Source organism: Astatotilapia calliptera, chromosome 3 (assembly GCF_964374335.1).
Source record: "Astatotilapia calliptera chromosome 3, fAstCal68.1, whole genome shotgun sequence".
Lineage (NCBI taxonomy): Eukaryota > Metazoa > Chordata > Actinopteri > Cichliformes > Cichlidae > Astatotilapia > Astatotilapia calliptera.
The window spans coordinates 34423331-34449989 of NC_137424.1; the positions used below are offsets into that span (position 1 = coordinate 34423331).

Here is a 26659-nt window from a genome sequence, read left to right on the forward strand (position 1 = left end):
TACCTCGTTCCATTAAAACCTCTTTTATTTATCTTTCATCAGACTCCACCGCTTCTCTAGACACAAGACACAAGCAGTGACATATGAATTGTGCGGGTGACGGAAGACAGAAAATGGCAAGGGACTCTGCACACACACAGGAAGGACAGATCTTTGGAGAACATTTGCATGTTTGATGCTGCGGCACAAATATATACACACATGAACGCATGCACGCACATGCAAACGAGTGAAAAACGGAGACAGAAACGAGTGAAAAAGAGGTACTCTGTAATAGCGACTGGCAACAATTACACCCTTAGCCTCGAGGTGACGAGGGGAGACAAAAATGGAAGGGTCGGACAGGAGGAGGGGAGCGTGGTCGTAAATCCAGCCATAAACACACGTGAGGATGCATGCATCGCCTTGTGTAAATATTTGTTTAGTCCAACACTCGTTCCCCAAAGCTGTTTTTACTTCATCCATGTCACCAAGTCACTTCTTTTTATCCTCGCTTGCCCTTCTGGGTCTGAGCGGCTTTGCTTTAAAAACCTTATGACTCTGCTTTATGATTTCATCAGTGAAAAATATAAAGCATTTGTGTTTTTTTGCACGAGTCTGCACTCGTTTATGTTGTCAAACATGCCATTTTCATTCCTTTTCCGTGTTCTGCTCACACTGTATGCTCTGTCCAACATAACAGCAAAAACATTTCACAGTATTTAAACTCGTCCCTTCCTGATTCCTATGTCATTATTACACTCGGGTTGTGATTTTACCGCCCTGCAGACTGTCTCCTCCCCCGGGATTGGTTGCGAGTATTAAAGGTCAGAAGTGTTGGACCAATTGGATTAAACTCTGTCTCAAACCTTGTCCTCTGATTGGCCTGTGGAGAATAACTTGCTTCCTGGGGGAATAAACCACTTCTGGGTCTGTAGGACACACATTTATGTGCGCACGCACATGTCTTCTCTCCCACAGGCCATGGTTTCATTCTGCCTTTGCCATGGTGACTCCTTGGAGACCACAGAAATGAGTCTACAAGTTGGTCTGCGGACTGTGTGTGCGCGCGTCCTTAACAGTTAACATTTTTGCACTCTAACACACACGCACTCAACACCAGTGATAATGCACGCAGACATATCCTTGATGTGCAGGTTGCAACTTGTGAAACATCCTGACCTGTTGAGCAAGACAGGGTGTGTATGTGTGAGTGTGCAAGCGCATGTGTGTCTGTGTGTGGAAGAGCCTTGCAAGTCAGTGCACATTGGATACACAGAACGCGAGAAAACCTTCACGCAGGATGAGTACGAATGTGTCAGCATGTGATCGGCAGAATGTGCCAAATGAAATCTGTGTTTTGCCACTAGGTCGTGTTTCCAAGTGCATGACGTGGTGTGTGAGTCTGTGTGAAGGTCGATCTTCTCTGAAAGCACATTCCTGACATATTCCATCCTTCTGCCCATTTGGCGTGTGTGTGCATCCGTGTGCTTCAGTGCGTAATATTTAAGCTAGTAACGGCAGCTGTAGCGCTCCATTCATCTTTTCTGTGCAAAGACCAAACACAGCTCCCTCTATTTATCACTTCAGACTCAGCTGCGGGCTCATTACTGCTCTGAATGACTCGGGTTATGAGTTTTCCAGGAGCCATGTTGTGATAAAGTGCTATAAATTACTTTAATTTACTGTTTTTGCTGGACCCGAGAAATTTTCCTGCCGTGTGCACTTCTGCTTCAGTTAGCGATTTCCTACATTTCCCAGAATGCACACCCGCTCCTTTTACAGCGATTACTGTGAACTTGTTGCACTCTGCTGTGGATTACATAGGCAGGTGGCTGACAGTGTTCCCACCAAAGAAAAGCTGAGGCGCACCCTTCAGAACAATTCATGTTTTATGTATGTTTCCGCGCTGACGCCAAGGAAGTGATACTAAACTGTCGCTCTTTCGATAAGTGAATTATTTTAATAAACCACAAAAGCACTAATGTAACATACTGCTGCGTAATAGTGGGCTATTATCCGCATTTGTTGCGAGCCATTATGTAAACTAGTGTAAAGACTGCACTAAACATGCAGTACGTTAATGTGACACCGCTTCCTCCGCTGTGTGGGTTTGTTTTTGTGTTGTTTTTACAAGCTCAACAATGAACTGTGAAGTTCAAATTTCAGGCCAACATCAACAACACATCATAAACTTAAAGAAATGACAGCTTAGAAATCTACAGGCACCTGCAAATAAGAATCAAACGATATGATCCAGATCTCAATGTTAAATATTAAACGGACCATTATTACGCCAGTTGTTGTTTAAATAATAAACTTTTAGATAATGCTCAGTGTGCCAGGGAAGCAAGAAGAAGGCTTACCCGGCATCTTGAATCTCACACTCCACCCTAGGGCTGGCTAGAGTCCCGCTCACAGCCACACAACTGATGTTTGAAATGATTCATTACATCACAGGAATACAGTCTGATTTTCGCATCTGGGCCCTCCTGAGCTGCGGAGCTCACATGCCAGAGGGTGAGATGGGAAGCTCTGCAGCTTAAATAGATCAACAAAACTGGGAGGCTGTGTTTGGTGTATGACATGATGACAGCGAGGCATGTCAAGAGTGTATAAAGTAGCGTCGCCGAAAGGATTAAATACAAAACTGTGCAAAGCGACCACCCTCCTGATGCAACGCTCCCCATTTAGCCGGACAGTTGGAGTACACCGACTTGTGACAGCTTCCCCCCTCCCCAGCACATTTCTTTCCCCTCATAATCCAAACCATCATGCCACTCCAGTTCAACAATAAAAGACTTATTATATGGCAACAAGAAAAACAATATACTACAAACAAAAAGTGGGCAAGAAAGAAGAAGCACACAAGCTGAACTCGGTCCATCCAGTGTCTCGGATCTCGCAGGTAGAGTCAGGCCTGTTTTTGGAAGAACAACTCTTCCCATTCTTACCTACAGTAAGAGGAGATGAGTAGTTGTCTGTTTTGTCCACGCAATACAATACAAGCAACGCCCAGGAGCCAATCTGACTGGCACAAACACAGGGAGCAACATAACCTGTCTCGTTTAATCAACAGAAAACATGTAAATCTAAAAGCTGATGTTTCTTTCTTAACTAAAAATTAACCAAAAACTCTTAGGCTTCTCACTTTTTTATGTGGATATCGGTATGCGAAATATAACTTTAAAAGGTGGACGTCGGTTGACTTTCCACACAGAGCTGGGTTAATCATCATTCATAGCTATGGGGGGTGGGGGCTGTAGCTCAGGCTGTGTCTTAATGTTTTATTGTTTGCGTGCAGAGGTGAGTTTGATCCAGCAATAACTAGTAGGTCAGTTTATATTTAGTCACTGAAGTGAGTACAGTAAAACGCTGCCGCGTTGCGATTAGGGCCTTGCTCACTTTCACTCCTTTCCTTCATTTCTTTGATTGACTTCCCGCTTCCCCTAGTCTCTCCTGCCTCGCCGCCGTCCCCCATTCATTTTCTCAAGATTAGAATAATATGAAAGGGCAACTAAACAATCAGGGGAGCGCCACTCCTTTCCTGTGACGCGCCCAAGTGTGTGTTTGAAAGATCACCGCTGCTAAATACGTCTCAAATGACCAATCACAGCTCCTATCAAATGGCACACAATGACGGCATAAAAGGAAACTGATACCTCCTGAGCGCTCATACATGCACACTAGCAGGGACAGTTAGGCCAGGACGGCGTGCGTATCCACCCTAGACTTTTCTGGCTGGGACCCAACGGGCCAATCAGTGCACAGCAGTGGAGAGGTAACAGACAGAAGAGGACTTTAAAGGACACAGAAACAGCAGAGACGTAAAACAAAGAGAGCTTTAAACTGTTTTATGGCTCTGATGGGAGACTTGGCAAGGTGTTTATAGAAGGAGGAGGGGGGAACACTTAATACCCCTGTGAAGCATGGGACAGCTCTATAACTCTGTCATTTTGTTATATTTTTTCTGTCTATACCAGTTTGATCCCACTCTTCCACTCTGCCCGTAATCCTCTATTAACTTGCTTTCTTCCTCACTCAGCTGTTTCATATTTCTGTCGTCTTCAGAGTGAAAATGAAAAGCCGGCAAACATTAGAGCGAGAACGCGAACGTTCACATTTCAGCCACTTAGCAGGAGATCTGATCCAGAGTGATTTATGATGCGTGTTACTGTAAAATCACCAGAGACGGAGAAAAGATGCTGAATAAATGGAAAAATTAAGACTGAGACAAACAATAAAACATGAAAGAGAGCCGAGGTCCGTCCAAATGGAAAACATCATCGTTTATGGAGACGAAAAACAAGACTGAGAGGGGACTTGAACAAAATGAGCACCGCACAGTGTCTCAAAGTGCAAATAAAAACAGGGTGAACCGGGCTGAACACGCACATGAAAACTCGTAAAACACAAGAACAGTTGGACTAATCATGATTGGTCATGAAACACAAACACGCATGGATCAGTGCCAGGTTGAACAAGGCCCTCGTGTGCAGCCACCCGCAGCCCACGACACACACAAACACACACACTTAAAACTGAGTTTGATACTGAAACTGACATTACAGTCACACTCGTATCCTCAGCTAAACCTGAAACTGTAATCAGCATAAATCATTTTCCTGGGTTTGTCTACTTCACAAAATTTATTGTTTGCGTTGTTTCACAATGAAACCAGAACATCAGTGACATAGAAGCGCGTGCAGTTCACAACCCATCACACTTCACAGGCCTGTAAAACAAGAAATTTGAACTGGACGTTTAGCTCAGTTTGGGTGAAGTGACCATCGTGTGCAAATTTGCAACTAAATTCTCAATGCTGTAAAATCTCAAGTAGCCTATAAGCGAGACGGCCGGGTTTAACACTGTTAAGCATTGTTCAGGTGTGTGCTGTGACCAATGTCTGAGATATTTTATATTGCAATTTGAAAGTTCTGTATATTAGCTGCCAGGCATGACTACTGAACAAGAAATTGAGGAAGAGGAACTGCTTTCACTTTGGTCCCTTTCATCATTATAATCCTAGCCAAACCGGTTGTTGGCATGCCATCACATTCAGGCAGATACCTTGGTTTCCAAGTAACTGGTTGGGGAGAAATAGGTCTGAGTAGGGGCAATGACAGACTACGATAGAAACGAAGTCAGGCAAGAACTTTGTCGGGCTAAAGTAGCTTAGCTTAGCCTAACTTAAAGCAGCAACTGTTGAATATATATTTAATGTGTTGATTAATAACCTTGCAGGTATATTCAGACAACAAGATTAAGTATAAACATGCAGGCAAGTAGACACAAACACCTGTATGTCTTCTACCAACTTCGAGCCGGTAGTCTGTATGTCGACAAAAGAAGCAAGTCTTTACAGATACTATGCTAATCAAAATGCATATTTGAGTGGTGTCTCTAAAGAAAGAGAAAATTAAGTACATCTTACAGGCTGTAAATGAGCCAGCAGTTTAACCACATTACCAAATCTGTACCTGCAAGTAAAACAGTGACAGATATACCCTGAGTACCCACAACTACAATTAACAAAGAATGAACTAATTGTTTGGGTTGTGAGTCGTGTTTCTATTTGCATGTGTTTAATGTGACATAACTGATTTTTCCTCAAAATTGACATTTTCTTAGTTTTTATTGTTATTAGAACAGTATTAATAAAATTTTGAGCTTGTTTAAAAAAAAAAAAAAGAAATTGTACTTGGACAAATCAAATCAAATCACTTTTATTGTCACATCACATGTGCAGGTACATTGGTACAGCACATGTGAGTGAAATTCTTGTGTGCGAGCTTCACAAGCAACAGAGTTGTGCAAAATACAGGGTTAAAGGGTAGGTAGTGGTAGGCTGCTGGGGAAAAAAATAGCAGACGTATATATAGAAGACTGGTTGTTTCAGCTTTCATGAAGCAATAGGTGTTAATTTGACCTTGAAGGTTTATGCAATAAAATTCTGCAGGTGTGCAAACATTTGATTACTTACAAATCCCATTTCTGTACAAAGGCTGTGTTGAAACAATCTGGGTTACTATACCCTCTAAATCTTTACTGGGAAAATGCTGTAGTGCAGAAAAAGGTGCTGTGTTTCACTATCAAATGGTGAGAAAGGAGGAGAGATTGGTCGGTTGGCGGTTCATTTTACAGCAAGATAATGATCTAAAACTTCAGAATAAAAGAACCCGACAGTCGGCATCAAATGACCTCGAAACCCCACTAAAGAGTGGAGGAGGAACTGGACAGAAGAGTGAAAGCTAAGTACAAGTGAAACACATTTATACAAATGTGTTTGCTCAGCTGTTGAGCGGCTCAAAAGTTTATTTTCTATTTAATATTCAGAGATCTATTTTTTTAAAAGGGCCTTTTCATTTTCACTTCAGAGTCTGAAACATTACGCTGCACAATTCAGGAAACTGCAAAAGACTTGAGCAGTAAAGCCACACATACTGATAGACGCAAACACACAGAGACAGGGTGGCAGTCTCATTAGCTACGCCGAGAGAACGACACGTCTGTCAAACAGAAACGCACACATGCACAAGCATCTGCTCACACAATGGATTCGATACCGTGCAGCGTCTCAGTTCTTCTCGCAGAGAAGAACTGAATTTTGACACTGTGCGTGATTTTTGTCTGTGCGTGCGTGTCTGTGTGTGTGCATTAGTGTCACTATGTTTCCGTCTATACAGGAGTTAATGGGAAGACTCGGTCTGCCATGTGCTCGAGCAGATAATGTCAACAGAAAATAAAACACGGGGAGGAAGCTGTCAAAGTATCGGCCGACACGCTCAACTTCCCCTGTGAACCACTGTGTGTGCGCATATGTGTGTGTAAAGATGATCAAGAGTGTGTTATGCAAGCCCCCCGCTCCAAGTTAATTCCTCTGGGGATGTCCGACTTGAGCAAGGGAGATAATCTCTATTAGATCTCTACTTATACCTGCCAACAGTCATTTTACTGACAATTCAGTTGGTTCATTTACAGACACACACAGAGCTGTGTAGCTGCAAGAGGCTGTTACTATACTTCCTAGCCTGGCATATCCACACGCATGCATGCACTCACTATTACCCGTTCAGTATACGGTTCTGGTTCATTAACGGCAACGTTATTACCAAATGACCTCTTTAAAGAGATACACACTTATTTAAAATCCCATCTCAGCCTCATCCACTGCCTAATGCTTTTTGTCATGTTGGATTTGCATGGTTCGTATCACTTTCACGCCTCCTGGGTGTTTTTTAAAACTCACACCACACACACACACACAATACCTGACATATCGTTGCAGGTTTTTGTTTGTGGTTTGTGTCCTACACGTCAGTCTGGTGAAGGCGTGCAAAATCACCGACCAAACCGGAAGTCTGAGACACAGGTTACATCCCTCAGGGGGCAAATGTTTATAAGCCCAGGTGGTATCGATATGACACCTTAAAGGAAAGAAGGAAGAAATGACAAGTGGAAGGAGGAAGGACAGAACAAGGGGAATTCAAGAAGAGTAGAAGAAGGGAGGAGGGATGAGGGAAGAGGGGGCAAAAAAAAATTCCCCAGAACCCCCATGCCGCGTCTGAACTACTTCCTGCCCACTTTCCCACGCCAAGAGAGAGAGAGAGTGAGAGATTAGAAGTGCTGTTCCCCCCAAAAAACAAAACAAAAAAGACCAAACACTGGTGAGAACATGTATTCATTGATTAAAATCTAGAGGAAGAACAAGGACAGAAAACCTAGAAAGCGAGGTGGAATGCTAAAAGAAATGGAGATCAGAGAGGGAGGAAATGTCATCCTTCAGTTTATATTAGAGGAACATCTTTTGCCTTATCCCTCTGATAGCTACCAGCTGCCCCAAGAGGGAGAGCAACATGGGGAAGGGAAACGGCAGGGAGAGAAGGACAAATTGAAGAAGGATTAGAAGTGTAGACAGAGCTGAAGCCAAACGTGTGAAAGAAAGGACAGGCAGTGTAAAACCGAGCAAACGGGAAGATTAGTCATTGGGCGAGGTGCATTTCACCTCAAACCAGGTGACAGCTGAGGCTGCTCTCCACCAGGATCGAAAGTACAGAACTGAATTGAGGTCAGTTTTATTCATTGGAAATGATCATCCGTGCTAGCACTGTCAGGACTGTTACCAAGCGAAAAACACTAAAGATGTGCGTTGCTGGCGTTGGTCTTTAAAACCATATGACTCATCACATCCCGCCATATTCGTTTCCCGTTTCTATTCTGTTTAACCCAGACATTTACTCTGCAGTGAAACAAATGGTAGATGGAAGTTGGATTGACAAGAAGAAATGGGAAAATCTCAGCCACGCTCAGTGGTTGATAAATAAATTAAATTAATATAAATAAATAAATGCTAATAAATCAAGTGCTGATTTATTAGCAGGCTAATCCATCACAGCATTTAAATAACCACAGGACATGCAAGGTGCATGGGTCACAAGCAACATATCAGCAGTATCGGTACATCGGCGCTGGCATCTATAGCAGCCTTTATCAGCTGGGCGCTCGTCCGAGTTAAACTTTTCTCAGCTTTGCAGAAAGAGATGAATGCAAATACCAGCCAAGGACGCCACTGATAGAATATGGAAGGATGGTAAATACATTACAGTGACTGGAACCTTGAATGTCTACTAGTGACTAGCCAGTAGTCACAAAGCGATGTGCAGTGGTTGAACATACTGGCAGATTTACACAGATTTTGGCTGTCAGTTTAGTATAAAAATAGCAATAGAGGGCGACTATAAGAAAAAGGCGAAAACAGGAGTTTAAGGGGAAACTGGCACCCAGCTTCAATAGGCCTCAGTAGGACTGCAATATAAGATTGCAGGTTCAATGTTTTTTTGTCAGCCGTGTGAGTCGGGCTATAAGTGTCCCTTGCTCCCTCTCATAGGATGATTTCTTACAGCAAAAAATAAAAAAATGCATAGAAACTAAAATGGCAAACAATAAACTTTTGACATTTTTATGTACTTATGGCTGTAGTTTAACATCCATCCAAATATGCTCCATTCGCCTCAACCTTACTGTTCTTTTAACTCCAGTAGCATCTGCATGATACCTAATTTAACCTCCTAAGACCCGAACTCTTTCATAGTATGCATTTTCAATTTCTCTTTGCTATTTGGGCTGATTGGGACCTGATGAATGTAAAAACAAAGAATTACCTGATTTTCTTTTCTTTTTTTTTACTGATTTTTGCTTCTGAGAAAAATGAGATCCAGATATGAGGACATTCGTTTTAAATTTCGATAGAACAGCGGCAGCATAATGTCCTCGTAAGTGGATATCAGGCCCTTTTAGAGCAAAATTTTGTATTTTGGTCTTGACACCTCAAAATGTGATGTCCACATATGTGGACGACAGGTCCTAGGAGGTTAAGACACAAATATAAAGAGGAGGAAAGTTTGGCCAGAGGACAGCAGAAGGACACGCTGCAGAATTAGCAGGAAGTTGCAAGCATATGTTGTAACAGATGTGTGGGTATGGGATGTGCATGTGGATCTTGTGTAACCCGCGACCACTGGCATGCACTCTGCGTTCAGCATTTAGCCACAGCTATTTACTCAAGTGGGGTCTTTGGGAGTTAAGAATTATGGCAGGTCACAAGCCTTTACTGTTACAGATCTGAAGACGAAACGATGACCGAAAGGGGTTTTTTGTTTTTTTTCCTCGACAGTGCCAAAGTGCTAAGTTTTTGCTTAAGGGTTGGAGGGCTGCAATGCCTCCTAGAAAGCTCCTCCATACTGGGTTCCTATTGGACCATAGCGGTCTGCTACAACATGCCTTAGGTTAGTTAAGTAAGGTCAAAGAAAACTTGTATTTAGGACGGTTACATTTGCAGTGTGTGCTGAGGCATCTCATCCAACAACATGTTACTCATCATAATGTCATGGGAAAACATTTAATGCCTCCATAAATCCTCAGAAATGACAGGCTGATTACCAAAAAAAAGAGCTTATTTGAACCCAAGCCAGGTTTTTTTAAATAACCATAAAAAATAAACAAATTTAAAGTTTAAATTAGAAACTTTGCTGAGCTGTTATTTGCTCAAAGCAAATCAAGTAATTTGTTTTGAGGCCAAAATAACAAATGAACATGCAAATGATGTATAAATGCAATACCAAAAGAGTGTAAATAGCGGTTGAAGTGAAGTTGTTCTTTGACTAGACAGAGAAAACTCTTGTTACTGGTCATGTTCCTTTATCTCAGAGGCAAAGAAAGGAGCACAGTGAAGTGAAAGACAGGGGGAAAAACAGTGCAGACCAGTGCACGGTGGGGTGTGTCTGCCCACAACCACTGTGTACAGCGCGTGTGTGTTTGTGTTTCTGTCAGCAACAGTTGGTCGTTATCGGCACTAGCAGAGTTGAGAATGGATAAACCCGCACACCAAACACCTCTCGCAGAAGGATTTATTTAATGTGTGATGTTTCCCAGGACAAAGCTCTTCCACAGAACAACGGAAGACTTATGGGACGTTCTGGGCTCTGAGTATACACTCATACGTCAGAGGTCTCATAAGCCGAACCTCTGGACGTTACACAAAGATGGAGAGAGGGCGATAACAAAGAGAAGGAAGGGGGAGGTGCAGAGGAAGAGATGTGAAAGATTGCTGTAGAAGGATGGAGAAAGAAATTATCAGCAGGAAGAAAATCGCCGTGAAGAAAAAGTGTCAGCAAAGAGACGGAGATAAATGAGACCCTGGAAAAAAAGAAGAGAAAAGTAGAGATATATTTAAAGGGAAATGTTAAACAAAGCGAAGATTGAGACAAAGGTGACACAACGCAGATGGAGATAAGACAGGATGAGGAGAGAATTACCTGGTGAAAAAGGTGAAAAGGCTCAAAGCGACTGAGATAAACCAGATTTCATGAGGAAAAGTTATGTGAAAAGGTGAGAAAAAGGAGGCAGGTAATCCAAATAAAGTCAGCGCGGAATAAAAGGAGGGTAATAGAAGGGTGACGGATGAAGGAAGAGGAAAAGGGATGGAAACATGCTTCCCCTGGGCTGCACGTAGGCCAATATTTAAGTGGTTTGTTAGGGATGCTCTTCTCAACACAAGTTTACTTCTTTTCTTTCTTTCTTTTTTCAAATCAATGGCCCCACTGCATCCTGGGTGGTCAGCTCCTCTTCGAGTTATTCACAACAACATCTTTTCATCCACAGAGTAAATTTATTTCATGTTATGACATTACTGTTGAGCTGCAGCGATTAGAAGAACTATATGCTGGGCGGGAAACGGAAGAGAAACTTCGCTCAAAATGAAATCCAGAGGAGGGGTCGAGCTTTCATGCTTGCGTGCCTGTCCTAAATAAAATGCAATGTCACCTTTGTGGTACAACACATCCTCTTAAGTTGTTAGAAAAGTGCTTTTGACATTTTTGGGTTGCGGACTTTTTCGATGTCCTTCCAGGCCTTTGCTGAGATTCTAAAAATGACTCTAGTGAGTGATCCAGTTCCACTCAGTGACCACGGGCACCCTGAATTAAATGAATCAGGTTGATGCAATAGATCTTGATCAAGTCAACTGGGAAGAATCCTCAAATTAAATCCTCATAGATGACTTTGGTGTAAATCTCTGCTCTTTATCATTTAAATGTCAGAGTGGCAAAAATATAAAAATGCACTGGAGAGCCAATATTTTGGGTGGCTCTATTCAGAGAAATGGGTTTCTTCCAGAATACCCTTGTCATCTGTGTAAAAGCGTATTAACTGTTCTCATTAATGATCGCTGGATATCTGTGTTGCAGTGTCCTCTTTCTTTTCAGCTCTGCTTGGAAATCTCCTGGGGAGTCGCAACGCTGAATTGAAGCTTCACTCTGGTATCGTTGAAATGACTACAGCCACTTTAAATTAGGACTTCTGTAAAGCCCGAGTGCATTTTTATACATTCAGGTGCGCCTATTTTCAACAACACGAGCAACAGGACGTTTGCAAGGAAGATTTCCCCGAGCCCGATTCTCATTTGCTGTTCATTCTGAGAAAAGCTGAAGAAACAAATATAACAGCACTGGCCAGTCATTTTCAACATAACATCCAACATAATGAGCAAACACTATTAGTCACTGGCAGTCTGACCCTATCCATGTCAAGGACACCAGTGTTTCCCTGTAATTAGCCTTGGTGGCCTGAAGGTTTTTAAGGATTTTTCGTGGCCGCGGTCATCAGAGAGCTGGATTCCCGCTACTGAAGTAAGAATGGGGACCACAATCGGCCTTAGTCATGCCAACACTAACAAAGACAAAAGGCAGCAATGAAAGAAAAGTCAAACACTGTGGCACACGAGGCAAATGAGGCGGCACTACCAGCGCTCGCTGCTTGCATTTCCAGTAAGGCAGAGGGGAATCTTCCTCGACTTAGGCATTGGTGTAGTGGAAAGATAAAATCTGATATTATGAAAATCCATTGTTTGCATAACTGGGTTCACGCAAGCAAATGGACTGGAGTCGGCTTGACAGACAGTCCACCTAGATTTCTTTCATCACACTCACAGGGATTAAATCTAATCTGGCATTTAGTGCAACTTTATTTCAAAGGAGGCATTAAACTAATGTTCTTCTTATTTCAAAAAATAAATAAATAAAGAAACACCACAACGCAAATGATGTAATAACTAATCAGCCTTTTTCCACACATGGCTGGAGTTTCTCTGCTGTAGATCATCACGATTAGAAACACCCTGTTGGGTTTGGGTGAGGGCGCTGCCTTGATAGAGCAAGCAGGAGGGAGGGCACATCTACCCAATTACTGCCCGCTCTATTCTTAAATGGGTATAAAACAAGCACAACACCAGCTTGGCACTAGAGAATTGGCCAGTAAAAGACTGGAACTGTCCCACCCACTAAACAATCTCACGTGCAGCTGCATGGTGGTGAAGTCTAGAAAAGTTTCAGGACTACGGAGCATGTGTAGAAGTGTTTAGAGTCAAGCAAATAAGGAATCAGCATGTGTGTAACAGACGGCTGTTTATCATGGAAATGTTGTTTAACTCTGTAAAGCCTGGACCACAAAATAACTGCTGGAAAATTAGATTTTTAAAAAAAAAAAAAAAAACTGAAGTGTTTTTATTGAACCTTTTGGCAACTTAGGAAGAACAAAAAGAAATGAAATATAAATTAGCCCATATGAGTTTTTATTTGTACATTTCTGGTACTTCTGGCATTTTTATGCAACTTAATGTTTAAAAATTTACTCAACTTATGCAACTTATTCAGGTTTTAAATCACACTGATGATGTAGAGGTCTCAAAAACTCTTCTAAATGAAGCTCAAGCTCGCATTAATTCAATTTATTAGTAATGTGAAACCGGTCTATTTCACTTTGTGACAGAACAACATGGACTCAATACAATCCGGTCTTCAAGCGATAACATATGAACCTTGCTTCCAGGTCCAAACTACTCTGCAATTATTAAGGCTGTTTTTTTAATGGTTTTAATGCTTTGTATCTTGTTATTTAACCTAAACAAACCCCTAAAAAACGTCAGTGGATGGATTATATCAGTGGCTCTGACTGAAGTTTGGTCCGTTTACAGGATCCTGCCATACAATTGCATTTCTCCAAAACCATCAGGAACCCTCACGTTAACTTTTATTGAGTGTAAAAAGGTTAACGTTCATCCTCCAGCGTCACTGTGCTAATGTGTTTATGTCATGCTAACCATAGCTGTGTAGCTAGCCACCACGTAGCATCATATGCCAGCTAGCCAAACGTCAGTAACCCTACAAACGTGACTGCTGTTTAGTTTTCTGTCTGTCAGTTATATATGAAGTTATAGCAGAGCTGTGAATTTTAATTTTTTCAGAAATCTCTCAGTCACAACATAGTATATTATGTTTAGGTTGAAACTAGCGAGCTAACTTCCTGCTAACTTCGACCTCCGTTAAATTTCATAAATCCTGTTTTCACAGACGCCTGTATTTTAAACTTAATTGTTACACCTGGCAGAGCAGCCAAACTGATCATTTTATTAAAGATTGAACAATTTAGACAGTTTAACTCTCAGTGATGCCGCAGTGTTCGTTTGACGTTGGGACCTGAAGCGGAGTTTGGACCCAGAAACAGCTAATGGCGTCAGACTTAAAGACCGGATGATGTTCTTTCAAAGCGCAACATCAAATCAAATCAAATCAAATCAAATCAAATCACTTTTATTGTCACATCACATGTGCAGGCACACTGGCACAGCACATGCGAGTGAAATTCTTGTGTGCGAGCCCCACAAGCAACAGAGATGTGCAAACACAACAACACAAACGAGCAAAATACAAGAATGGGTTGTGGGTAATTTAGGCATCAAGCTTGCAAAAAGAAAGTGCATAGAGTGTACCTATTTTGATTTTTTTTCTCTAATGACTCCGAGAAAACTAAAGATGTACACTGTTTAATCAGTGACATTGGAAACAATGTGTTGTCCCTTTCCTCTCTTTCCTCAAATGCTGTCTCAAGTCATCTTTTTGTGAAACTATCTTCAGTCACAGTGAGCAGCTTTACCACCTTGTTGAAAACATTCAATGACTGACAATCTGACTCTTTGCTAAACAGTGTCACAGTTGCACCTCAGGCGACAAATGGCCTATTATCCTAATACCCCACACACACACACACACACACACACACACACACACACACACATATATATATAAGTAAGACGTCAGGATAGAATGAGTATTTAAAGCTTGTGTCTGTTATGTGAATGCACAAACACATGCTGACACATGTGCAGGCCGACAGCGTGACGTGTGCTCTGGCCCAGTTATGCGCACACATGCAGTGCATACACATACTGCAAAACACGCAGACAGAACCCAGTGATAATATTGCCTATCAACAGGTCATTCCTTACATGCCTTTTGGATAAACAGACAGCCAGAAATAAAGAGGGAGAAGGTTTGTGCATGCAGAAGACAGGGAAGGAGAAAAACAAAGTCACTGGGAAAGACTTTTGTTTGTGTGTAAGCGCGTGTGGGAGGGAGTTAATTGAGCTGCCCCTGTAATGTCATTTGATCCAGAAAGCCTTATAAAATGTACAGACCAGACCACCATAACCGAGATATACCGGTTATGTGAAGAGATGAGTAAAAGGATAACAGTGAGATATTGCCTATATCTCACTATATAACAGAAGGGCAGCTTTGTTCACAGGATTTGTTTATGGAAATGTTTATCCATGACAGCAGATTACCATATCCATACTCCAATATCAAAGGAATAACTCATTATGATCCCATACATCTACATACATAACCACAGTCAGAATCACCATCATGCTGCCAATTCCCAGTTTATTGCTGAATGCCTAAAATGCAAAATCCAATATTACTAAACTAATGGCTTAAACGTAACCTCTTAAGTCAAGGAGAGGAAGGACGGATGTTGTGAAGCAATAACACATGAATGGGGGGGGAAAAGAGATGGAGGATTGCTGATAACCACAAAGACTACAGGGATCAGAGTGAACAGGAGAAAACAGGAGACAAACAAGGCCAGGACAAATTGATGAAACCCATTTTGGTTGAACTAATGGGCCGGTAAAACCACAATAAGTGACACAAAGAGCTGAGGAAGAAACAGCAATTTAGAAAGACAGATGAAATATGTAGGAGAAGTGGGAGCGTAGCTATGTAGTGGTGTTAAAGTAGACAAATAACAAGTGTAATATCCATATTAGCACTCATGATGGTACATTAAAAACTCATTATGGTTAGAGTGGCTCATTTGTATTTGATCGTGTCCGAGTACTTCGGAGATGTGCGACAGTCTATTTGGCCGACTTTGAAGGTAATCAGTTTGTATGTGTGTAACTCTGTGTGTGTAAGGCATCGAGTACGTCTCACCTGGCCAGCACCTATGGTCCAGTAGAGGAAGAATCCTTCCGGATCAACTTTCAGGTTTATCAGCGTCGGCTGTGTACTGTTAGGCTCCTAGGCGACAACAGAAATGTAGATGTTAAAAAATTGCAAACACAAAATAAAGGTCCAAGAAGAGAAAAAACACAATGTGCAACTCAAAACAGGAGCCAGTGTTTATTACAATGTGGGTCTTACTTTTTATAGATTTGGCCTTGAATTTGATGGGGTATTATGTTGGAACATTATCACAACACACAGTGAATTAAGGTCTCAAACACTCGCTCTCTGTCATTGTTTGCTAGTAAAAAAGTTTAAATCCTTCAAAAAGCTGAACTATCCACAGGGTAAAGACCTCTAAAGTACATTTCTGAAATGAAAAAGTGAGCCACGCCAGCGATGAAAGAGGATACTGGTATTACATCATGAGGCGTCAGCAGGAAGACTGGGAAACAACTATATTCTGTAATCTAAGATAAGCATGTAGCTTGTACTATAGCAGAATATAGATCATTTCAAAAGCTATGATTAATATTAATACGCTTGCAAGTACCTTGCTAACTAACTAGACATAAGCTGATAAAATAAATAACTCAACAGCATTGTAAAATTTGGTATTTTTGGCCAACTACAGCCAGTTTGTTGGAGTTTCAGCCAGCTGTTCCATAACATAAGGCAATCAGGCCCCACCGATATAGGATTTTAATATTGATACCAATACTGATATTTGGCGATTTCTTAATTTGATAAATAAGCTGAATTATTTTTGTCTATGATAGAAAAAAACAAACAGATTTGACTAACATTTGTTAAGTCTAGTTATTTATGTTAAACCTTAAATCATCGCAGCCAAATGACTATTTTTAAATGACTTTACTTAAAAATATAAATGTAAGTAAGTGTAAAATCTGTACTTGCATAGCAGAGTGTAGTATTTAGGTCAGTCTCAAATTGCTCTGTAGTATTTTTCATTAGTTTGTTTTTGAATTTTAATTTTACTTTAGCTTTTATTAGCCTCCGTGCTATTTATAGTTGTTGTTGTTGTCATAATATGGGTGCCGTTTGTCAGTGGCACATTAAAGACGTTCTAAACGGGGATCGGAATGTGAACGCTTGAGTCAAACAGAGTCCCAGTATCAAACATGTCTACTGATGCATCCTCAGATTGACTAATCAGACTATATTGAAAAGACTGTAGTCTAAAATTAAAGGCATGTTATATATATTTAATTTTGGGGGGTTTTTTTTGTTTAACAGTTTTAATATAGTTGTAGTTAATTATAAAAAAACAAAAAAAAACAAAAAAACGTAATGTGTGAAAATAGTGAGAGGTATTTACCATTGATAATTAAAAAAAAACAGTGATTAGGTAAAACACCTGAACTTGGGACTGCTTTCACACTTTAATCATTTACATATTTATTTACGAGGAAAATGCTGTAGAAAAGAAAGTCATCGCACATTTCATGGACTACATAACTCATTTGCTTATTGTTGAACCGGGACAGATACGCTTTGCTAACACTTTTCAAGGAAAATCACGACCCATCTGTATAGTAGCAGAAGAAGCACGGACTCAACAGATGGGAAAATCCTAAATGCTCGCTACTGACTGAAAGTTTGTTGTTACCATCAAAATTATGGCCAACCTACAAAAATAATAAGACCCAGTTAGTATAAAACTCTACTTTGTTTAACTTTATGACATTGTAGATGGACAGAAAGACAAAGGAAAGGACACCGTGTGTTTATGTCACATGTTGCTCAACAGCTGTTTTCAAGCTGGAAACCACAAACTTTAACCAGCATGACGATCTCATTCATGTGCAGCATAATGATGGCACAGAAGCCTGAATCAACATATCATTTGCATCATCATTATGGAGTCGTACGCAAGATACGATGACCACATGCACAAACACAGGCACACAAATACACACACACAGAGCTTCTGGCTGCGTAATTACAGTCACACTCTGGTCCAACAGACAAACACATTGCCAAGACCGCCCGGGAAACAGGGATGTTGATTCAAATTGCTATTAAAGTGACAGACTCACAACACCAAAGCATCAACTTAACAATATACTTCTCATAATCGGATTATAAAGAGAGAGAAGGACCTCCTGGTAACCACATAAAACTTTCTCACTATCAACTTAACAAAGGAAAGAAGCTTTATAATTTCATTAATGTGTGGTGAAAAACATATGCGGCTATCATGCGAGTTCAACAAAGCTGAAACATTAATAACTGCAATTTTAACTCAAACACAAAAATGAAGCGAACAGGAAAAAAAGCACTAGAAGGCTTCCACACAAAAAACAGAGTGGGTTGATAAAATAAGTGATGGAGGCAACTGGCAAAGACAGGAAAACTTTATGGGACTCCATAAAGGACTGTAGTCCTTAAGTATACTCTTGTATACTTAAAGTACACAATTTTTCTTTACGTCTATAAAACAGTTATAAAACAGCTAAAACGCTAACAGTTTTCATTTATACTTTATATCCAAAAAAAGGGAATAAATGTGCACCATATTAGTTTAGTGTTTTCATTTAAACCCATGAGCTATCCAAACAACACATATCTTGTGATATATTGTTATCTTTCACCATCTGTTACCTTTGGACAGAGCCTGGCTAGTCGTATTTCCTGTTTTAGCTTTTATGCTAAGCAACAAATTTAGCGTCTAATGCTGGGCTTCTCGTGTTACCAACCCTAAGCAAAAATATTCCCAGTGTTTCCCAAACTCTTAAAATGTTCCCTTATAGACTCCTTGCAAAACATACATTACATTTTAAGCTGAACCTACCTTCATTTTAGGCTCCAAGGTTGGCTAACAGAGAGCGCAGGTTAGCAAGAGAGGTAAATAAAGGAGAAAGACAAAGGTTTAAGAACAGGATAGAAGTAGGTGGATGGGAGCAAGAAAAAAATATTATAATAGAAAATAAAACAAAATGTCAGGAGAGGTAGCTGAAGTTAAATCTAATGCTGTATCTTAAATCAGCCTCATTTTTCTAACTTGACCACGCATAATGTCAGCCATTTTATTGTTGCTATAGTGACTAGCAATGACTGAGTAGACAAGGGGGCGATTTTAGACCCATCATCAGGCCTTAATAAGCAGCAATATGTTCTTTTAAAAGTGAGCTGCGTTAGCTTAGTTAGCAAGAAGCAGCTATAACACAAAAACACAGTCTGAAGCTCCAGCCAGCTCTAGAGATACCAGCAGTTACTGCTTCGCTCTGAACAGAAACTCACTGACAGAATAATTTGAATGCAACTTCAAATCGTGAAGTCAAACGTGCGCTTAATCACTGAACTCGTGACCTCTGCTTACTCACTGGTGCAAATGGAATGCTATACATACCCAATTTCACGCTGTGATTACCATCTTAAGGCTGTGACCTGATGTCATGGCCTCTTTTCAGCCGGTGATTGGTCAGAGCAAATGTCTTGCAGTGAAGCTTGCAAATCTCCAGCCTAGCTTTTGTTTGTGTATCTTATGTCTGCAAGACAACAGAACTGAAAACACAAACTAAAACTTCCATTTGGAAAGTCAGATGTTCCTAGTGCTAAATGACAAGCAAATATAATAAAAACCCAAAAACATTCAAACAAAAAAGCCAGTTTTAAAAGATTATACCAATTGTTGCCTTTAAATTAAAGATTTTGCTAAACTAAGGATCTATTCAACCTCACCAGCTAAAAATGATGACGGCAATAAGTGGAATAATATGACAGACCTGACAATGTTACCTCAGCTTCATGCTCTACTGTCCCTGCAAAGCAAGACTGGATATACAGCTAATCAACGCTAGCCTATGTTGTAATAAAACTGCACACATATTGTTAGTTGAAGACAATCCGGTCGTTAAGTCTGACGTCACTAGCCGTGTCTGGGCCTAAACTCCGCTGCAGGTCCATATATCAAACGATCACTATGGCATTACTGAGAGTTGAAAAACTGTCTAAAGTCTTTTATCTTTAATAAAATGATCAGCGTTCTGCTCTACCAGGTGTAACAATTGAGTTTAACATCCAGGCATCCATGAAAACGGAATTTATGACATTTAACGGAGTTAGAAGTTAGCAGGAAGTTAGCTCGCTAGCTTCTATCTAAATACAATATAGCATGTCCTGACTGCGGGGTTTTGGAAACAAATTAAAACGTACAGCTCTGCTATCACTTCCAACATAAATGAAGACAGAAAACTAAACAGCAGTGACGTTTGTAGGGTTACTGAAGTTTGGCTAGCTGCTATATAATGATGTGCTACGTGACCGCTAGCGACACAGCTATGTTAGAATAATATGAATAAGCTAACTTTTTTTCCACTCGATAAAAGTTAACATGAGTGTTCTCGGTGGTCAGGAACAAATGTAATCGCATGGCAGGATGCTGTAAAAGGACCAAACTTCAGCCAGGAGAACAACTGAGATAATCCATCCACAATACGAGGTTAGTCATTCATATACTGCTGCATGGGCTGGGCTGTAGTTACATCCTAAGGTTTTAAAAACTGAGCTTAAATAAATGATTAGTGGTAATAAAAGCTGAGGGAGGTCAACAGTGATCACTGACTGTTTTAGGAGCTTTTTGAGATTAAATTGAAGTAAATACAAAACATTAAACATGTTAACAACATAAAAGCCATATTAAACGCAGACTACTTTAGGCCCGGAAGTAGGATTCGTCACGTCATCACTTAACGACCGGATAGAAAGGTTACTACTTAGTACACTGAAGTGACCCTGTTCTCAATGTATACAACTTAGTATTAACAAACTCTATAGCATGACTACTGTGCACCATGAATATAATGAGCTGGGAAAACACATAACCAATATTAAATAACAGGCAATAATCCATGAATATGGTCAGGTCAGGTCATGTTTAGCAGAGACAAACAGAGACAGAATAATCAGGTTCACACATACACTGCATCTCAACTGCAAGCACACATTTTGTCATTGTGACTACAGTCATTATCAAGTCCGTATGTTTGAGACTGATGAGTCATCTTCGAAGTCAGTAAAAGCTGCAATGTTATTATTCCTCTAATTGTTAAAAACAGTAATAAAGTAGTAATATAATAGTAGTAAAGTAGCAATAATAAAGATATTTTTAAGCCATGTAGGGGCTTATGTGGTTTAGTTCACTGCCTGCTATCTGCAAACTATTCTATGCATTATATTATAAATGTCATATGTTAGTACCTTCTGTGCAACCTTCAGGAACAACTTGAGAAATTTTTCTGGAATTGAATGAAAGACCTGCAGCTGAAAAATAAGCAGCAGCCTGAAAATTAATGCACAATCGTTTCTAGGAAAACTTGATGCTGTATGCAATTCTGACAGGATTTTCTGATTAGGCAGACCCACCCCTTTTGCACCGAGATCCAGAGAGGGTAGGGAATATTTTAAACCATGCTGGAGACACCAGTGCAACAGGATGATGGAAAGCGGATTTCTTTGTTCACACAAAGAAAAGTACAGGTGCTGCTAATTTACATGCATAAGTGAGAGATGTATAAAGAGACCATCTTTGGTTTAAGCTTGGTTCAGATTGTACTGAAATGGGACTAAATATGAGATTAACTCTAAACCTTACTCGGGTTTTCTTGTTGACACTTGACTATCTACTGACTAATATATGCGCGGTATCTGTGTAATCTAGTGGGGGCAGACACGCAAGCACATACACATGATCTTTAGATTCAGATGACCAGAATTATAACAACATCACTATCAAGCCTACATGCAATACTACAAGTACTGGCTGGAGGATGAACCCAAACACACCCACACACACACACCAGTATTGGTCAAATATATTTGCATTTTAACGTCTGCTGGATTTTACATACCTGTTAGTTGCCTTTACAACTTGAAATACACACAGTTTCTTGTTTCTTTCACGGTTCATCCACTCTGACTCCACGTGAAGTCTGAAATACTTTCACTTAATTCTTTTGTTTAGTTGTTTTTTTCCTCCCTATCACTTAAATCAAGCTCGCATGCCAAACATTCTTTGGCCGTAGCCTCAAAAATGTTCGGATTTGACGCTTGGCTTGATATTTTTTAATCAGCGTACACTGAACGTCTTTGGTTTTGGGATTGTTGGATAGATAAAGTCAGTTATTTGCAGGCTGCAGTTAGGAATTTGTAGACCAAAAGATTAACGGTAGTGACAACAATTTGTCATTTATGCCTCTATTCTTTATCTGAAGGTGTTTTTTTATTTTTACAACACAAAGGCAAAGGTATTTTCCACCTGACATTAAGTGTAAAGGTTACAAAACTAACCAGGAAATCATTAGCACACGGGCGTGAATACACAGACACCATGTTTACTGTAAACACCCTATGATGTGTTGGTGTAAGAGGGGGATGGTGGGTCTATAATTGGACCTCACCCACTCCCTAATTAACCGCCATATGTAGGATCCCTCTGAAGTCTTATTTCCCTCTTTGCATTTTCATCGTCTCCGTGTCAATCGCTGCCTCGCTTTACTCGCTAAGCAACGTTTAAAAACATCTCTTCTTCCTTAATTGATTAAAGACCGTGTCTCCTTCTCCAGACTGCCTCCATATGCCCTGACCCAGTGACAAACACCGTCATTACCTGACCATATAATGTCAAACACACACAGAGTGGAGGGACCACCCCTGGAGCCGATGTCTTACACGGACAAGCTAATGAACACCTCTTGAAAAATCACAATGTGTAACAGCTCAGATGTAGAAAGCCAAATACACGTTATACTGCCTTCACCACAAATTATTGTGTGTGTGTGTAATGCCAGTCAGGAGAAAGCCATTAGTTGGAAACTGATAAAAGTGGCTTCTCCGGCTGCACCTTTGGTCACTGCAACTCTGTGTGTGTGTTTTGTAATAGCTTACGGGAGTGGTGTGTGAAAGAGGGCCAGCGTGCACTTAGTGCGAGTGTGTTTCAGCAGCTGCTTTGGCAACATGGTAAAAGTTGATGACAGTAGGTAACCTTTGGACTCAAGACATAGGAGAGCGAGGAGGGAGAAGTGAAGCCAGAGATGTGAAAGTATGCCATAGGATTAAATATGGAAGGAATGAAATAAGCGGGTCTGTGAAGATTTATTTAGTGTAGGTGTAGATGGCGTCTGATGGGCATACACACATACTAGATCTAAACACTAGATCTTCTCTTGAAGTCTTTTTAATATTTTGGTTAGTGCTACCTTCTTGCACATGCTCAGTACTTTTACGAGCACCGTTTTTCCTGTTTGCAGGTGCTGCACCATTTCATTTCCACGGGGTTCATTTAACTCTCATCTGATTGGGCTGTATAGGCAGCAAATGAACCACTAACCCTTCCGATGACAGAGGCACATTCTGCATACTGAACAATACTCAAGTGTGCACAGGTTTCACTCAGCTAAATAAAGTGCCAAGATCCGTTTTTGTGATTTCCCCCCCTACTGGCACACACACAGGACTGGCACTCTGTAGCAGTTTAATGTTCACTAAAAGAGAAAATTGTTGTTTGAAAGGCACTTGTCTGATCAAAGTGCCCTTTGAGAGTAAAGACAAAAGTGTTTGTCGTCGTCAGGAACGACTACAGTCCAGTCTGTGGCACAAAAAAAATTCTTGTTTCTCCTGCAAATGCTCTCCGCTCGACTCGACGGACCTACCGAGCTGAACTGTTTCTCTGCAGAGAACTTGCTTTTAACGCAAGCGCAAAGAATTAAGAGCAACACGAGAAAGCCAACTCCTGCGCTGAACAGATGACAGGCGTCTACATTCAGGGAGCTGATCGGACATGTGCCACAAATACAAAAGCGGCTGAATAATCTGAATGTGGAACAATCACCAGATTTGCACATCACACTATTCAGATTAATGTGCATCAGAGCATAAACAGTTACACCCTCGGCAGTCTTCAATCAGCCAATGTCCATCTCTTTGAATCATCCCTATAACCTGATCCAATTTCAACAGTCTGCTTGTCACAGTGATTTCTAACAGCGCTACGCGGGCCAAGTGTATTTCTATTCCTCGATGAAAACAGCCAAGAAACCTTGCTGCGCAGTAAAATGGTATCACATAGTGATGCTCAACTTTCCTGAAGACTAACATTGATTGGTCAGTTCATCTACAGGAAAGATCCATAGTGGTGATACAAAGTTTTCACATTACAGTGGTTCTAGTACTTTATGTGCTTTATGAGATAAAGGCCATCTAGGACCAAAAACTAATGGTGGACGATTGGATACGGCATGACATCTGACCAGACTCAAAACTCACAAGACACAAGACAGAAAGAGGGAAATACAAGAGGAGGGCAAAGGGGAGACTCGTCTGAAAATTAAGGAAGAGCTTAGGCAAAAGACAGGAAGAAGATAGATGAATAGGAGGAGGAAGAAAGATGGCAATGACAAATGTGCAAGAGATTACATACAAGATAAGAGACGGCAGAAAATGAAGGTAAAATTCGTAACAGAGTCAAAGAGGAGAAGGAGACGAGATGCAGAGTTCAGATGGCGGTCCCAACACTTCACATGTGGCTGTGGTTGACCTTCCACCTTTCTCTCTCCCTCTCCATCCGGCCCTTGTTTCTCACCACTCTGTCAGGATGTCAGCAGCGTTTGTCGACACGGTGTCGGGCCCTTCCCGCGATTCTGCGCATCCGTTCCTCCACTTCTACTCCTTCGCTCCTGCCTTCACTCTAATCTCCCAAACATCTGTCTCATAACGGCAATTTGTGGCGCGCCGCTTCCGCGCATCAATCGAGAGCCAAACCAAGATATCCACTTTGTGAAAATACTGGCACACAGGAGCAATTGGCACAATAGTGAAGCTCATTGTGCTCTCCTATAAAAGGACAGGACGACTCTGCTCGTGAGAGAGATCGGTTTCTCTGGTCTGAAATGTGTTCATTTTAAACACGGCCTTTCACAAACATGTCATTGTGAAACCCTGGTTTGCATCTCCAGCATCGTTAGAATTCAGCGTTGAGACATGAACAGCAAAGGGTCTATTTGAAAACGGAAAGGAAGCGTCGCTCGACAATATCTGATCTTGTTTTCAGAAAGCAAAGATCACCCTAGAATGCTGTGGCAGATATTTCCTATCAGAGCTGCAGCGTGCGACTGGATACGGTCAGGCTGAAATGCAAACCTTTACAAGAAGGTTCAGCTGATAACAGTTTTACTTTCATTTAACATGCTAATAGATTTCTTGCTTAATAGATTATGAGTAATGAGCAATTCAGGATACATTAAAAACTAAACTATAAAAACTTCTCTTATCCAACGCAATGGATGCACACTGATTGGGACAATTATTTAGGAAAATGATGGTTGTGTGTTGAAAAAGGTTGACTTTCATTGGCTATAAGGTGAAATTCAAATAAGCCAAAGTGCAGACTATGTGCATTTCTCTTCATTTTTTAAGCTGAAAATACAACTCAATACTACAAATAGACATCCCATCCCCCCAGTAAGCAACTAAATATCGTCTTGGAGGCAATACCCCCCCTCAGTCACTTCCAATATTGTCTCCATTTGGCACGATCAGCCGTACTGGCATTAGCATATACGAACTTCGCAAAAAAACTCAAACTGTTAGAGCAATTTTTCAGACATTTTTGAAAACGCTTTCATTCCTGATGTTTTGATACAACAGGTTCCAAGTGTTTAAAAACTACTCATGTGACATTTCTCACAATATTGTTTTACATGGGAGTTCCGCAAGGAAACGTTTTCGGTCAACTGCCTTTTTTTTTTTTCTAAAGTTTTTAAGTACTTAAAACCTGAGTAAGTAATTGTTTTATATGTTTTTGATGCAGTGACTTTTTTCTTCTAAAACACACCCTGTTCTTTAGACCTTTAGCAACACAAGTGTTAGAACTCTAATCCCTTGAAAATTATGAACAAAATTTTAAAAAAGGAACTCAAAAAACATCTATAACAACATGTCACAACATCTCACCCAGCCTCTGTTAGTTATATAGATGCAACAAATTCCTCCTGCCTCCCATTTTGGTGTCTGGCCTCAAAGGAACTCACTAAACCACTACAGGAGTGTGATTACACCGAGCTCACCTTCCTTCCTCCTCTCTGCCTTTGCTGACTTCCTGTAACATGTCTTGGCATGCTACCACCACCTGCACTACAGCGAAATAGTTTGATGTAATAACCAAAATATGAATCAATCATGCCTGAATCAGTTTTCAGGCATGAACTCCAGGGGAGGGGTGAGACTCGGGTTTGGATGGTGTCCATAGCTGCCCATTTTTCACATGTAGAGCACAACAGAAGACATTCTCACTCCTGGAAATGATATGTAGGGTAGGGCATGCCGGGGGGCAGGACACATGATACTGTCTTGGTTGCTGTGAAATCTCTGGATGATTAGCTGCTCTATCCTCACATGTGCAACTGGACATCATCCAGACTATAGGTAGCTGGCAGCTTGAAGATCAGTCCTTCAGAATGCATCAAAAGTGTGTATTCACACATGCAATCTCTGTTGGGCTATCTCTAAAAAAAAAAAAAACCTCAGGAGGGCCACAGTGCATGGATGATTGCAGCTATATAAAAACAGCTCGATAGAGCTAATGGAGGCCAAAAACTTTAAAGTGGTTCTGTTATATTATTTTTTTTATTTTGTCATGTATAGACTAATGTCTGATGTCTAATTAAAAAAAGACTAATGACTATGTCTTTTTTTTTTAAAATCCATTTCTTTGTACATAATTTTAATCTCTTGGAAAATCCAGTTGATTGATTGGTCGGTTGATTGGTCTTAGTCAGTGGTAAGATTCATGATTTGATTATCAAATAAAAATGCACTCG

At 40.7% G+C, this 26659-nt stretch overlaps 1 protein-coding gene across 2 annotated transcripts in view; it reads right to left on the reverse strand.

The window, feature by feature from the left end:
- Positions 1–26659, reverse strand: part of plcb3 (phospholipase C, beta 3 (phosphatidylinositol-specific)) — a 55199-nt gene that overhangs the window by 21657 nt on the left and 6883 nt on the right. For both annotated transcript variants that reach the window (XM_026161723.2, XM_026161722.2), the window contains exon 2: positions 15810–15896. In XM_026161723.2, the coding sequence (XP_026017508.1) occupies positions 15810–15896 (87 nt within the window). The remainder of the gene's footprint in view (positions 1–15809; positions 15897–26659) is intronic.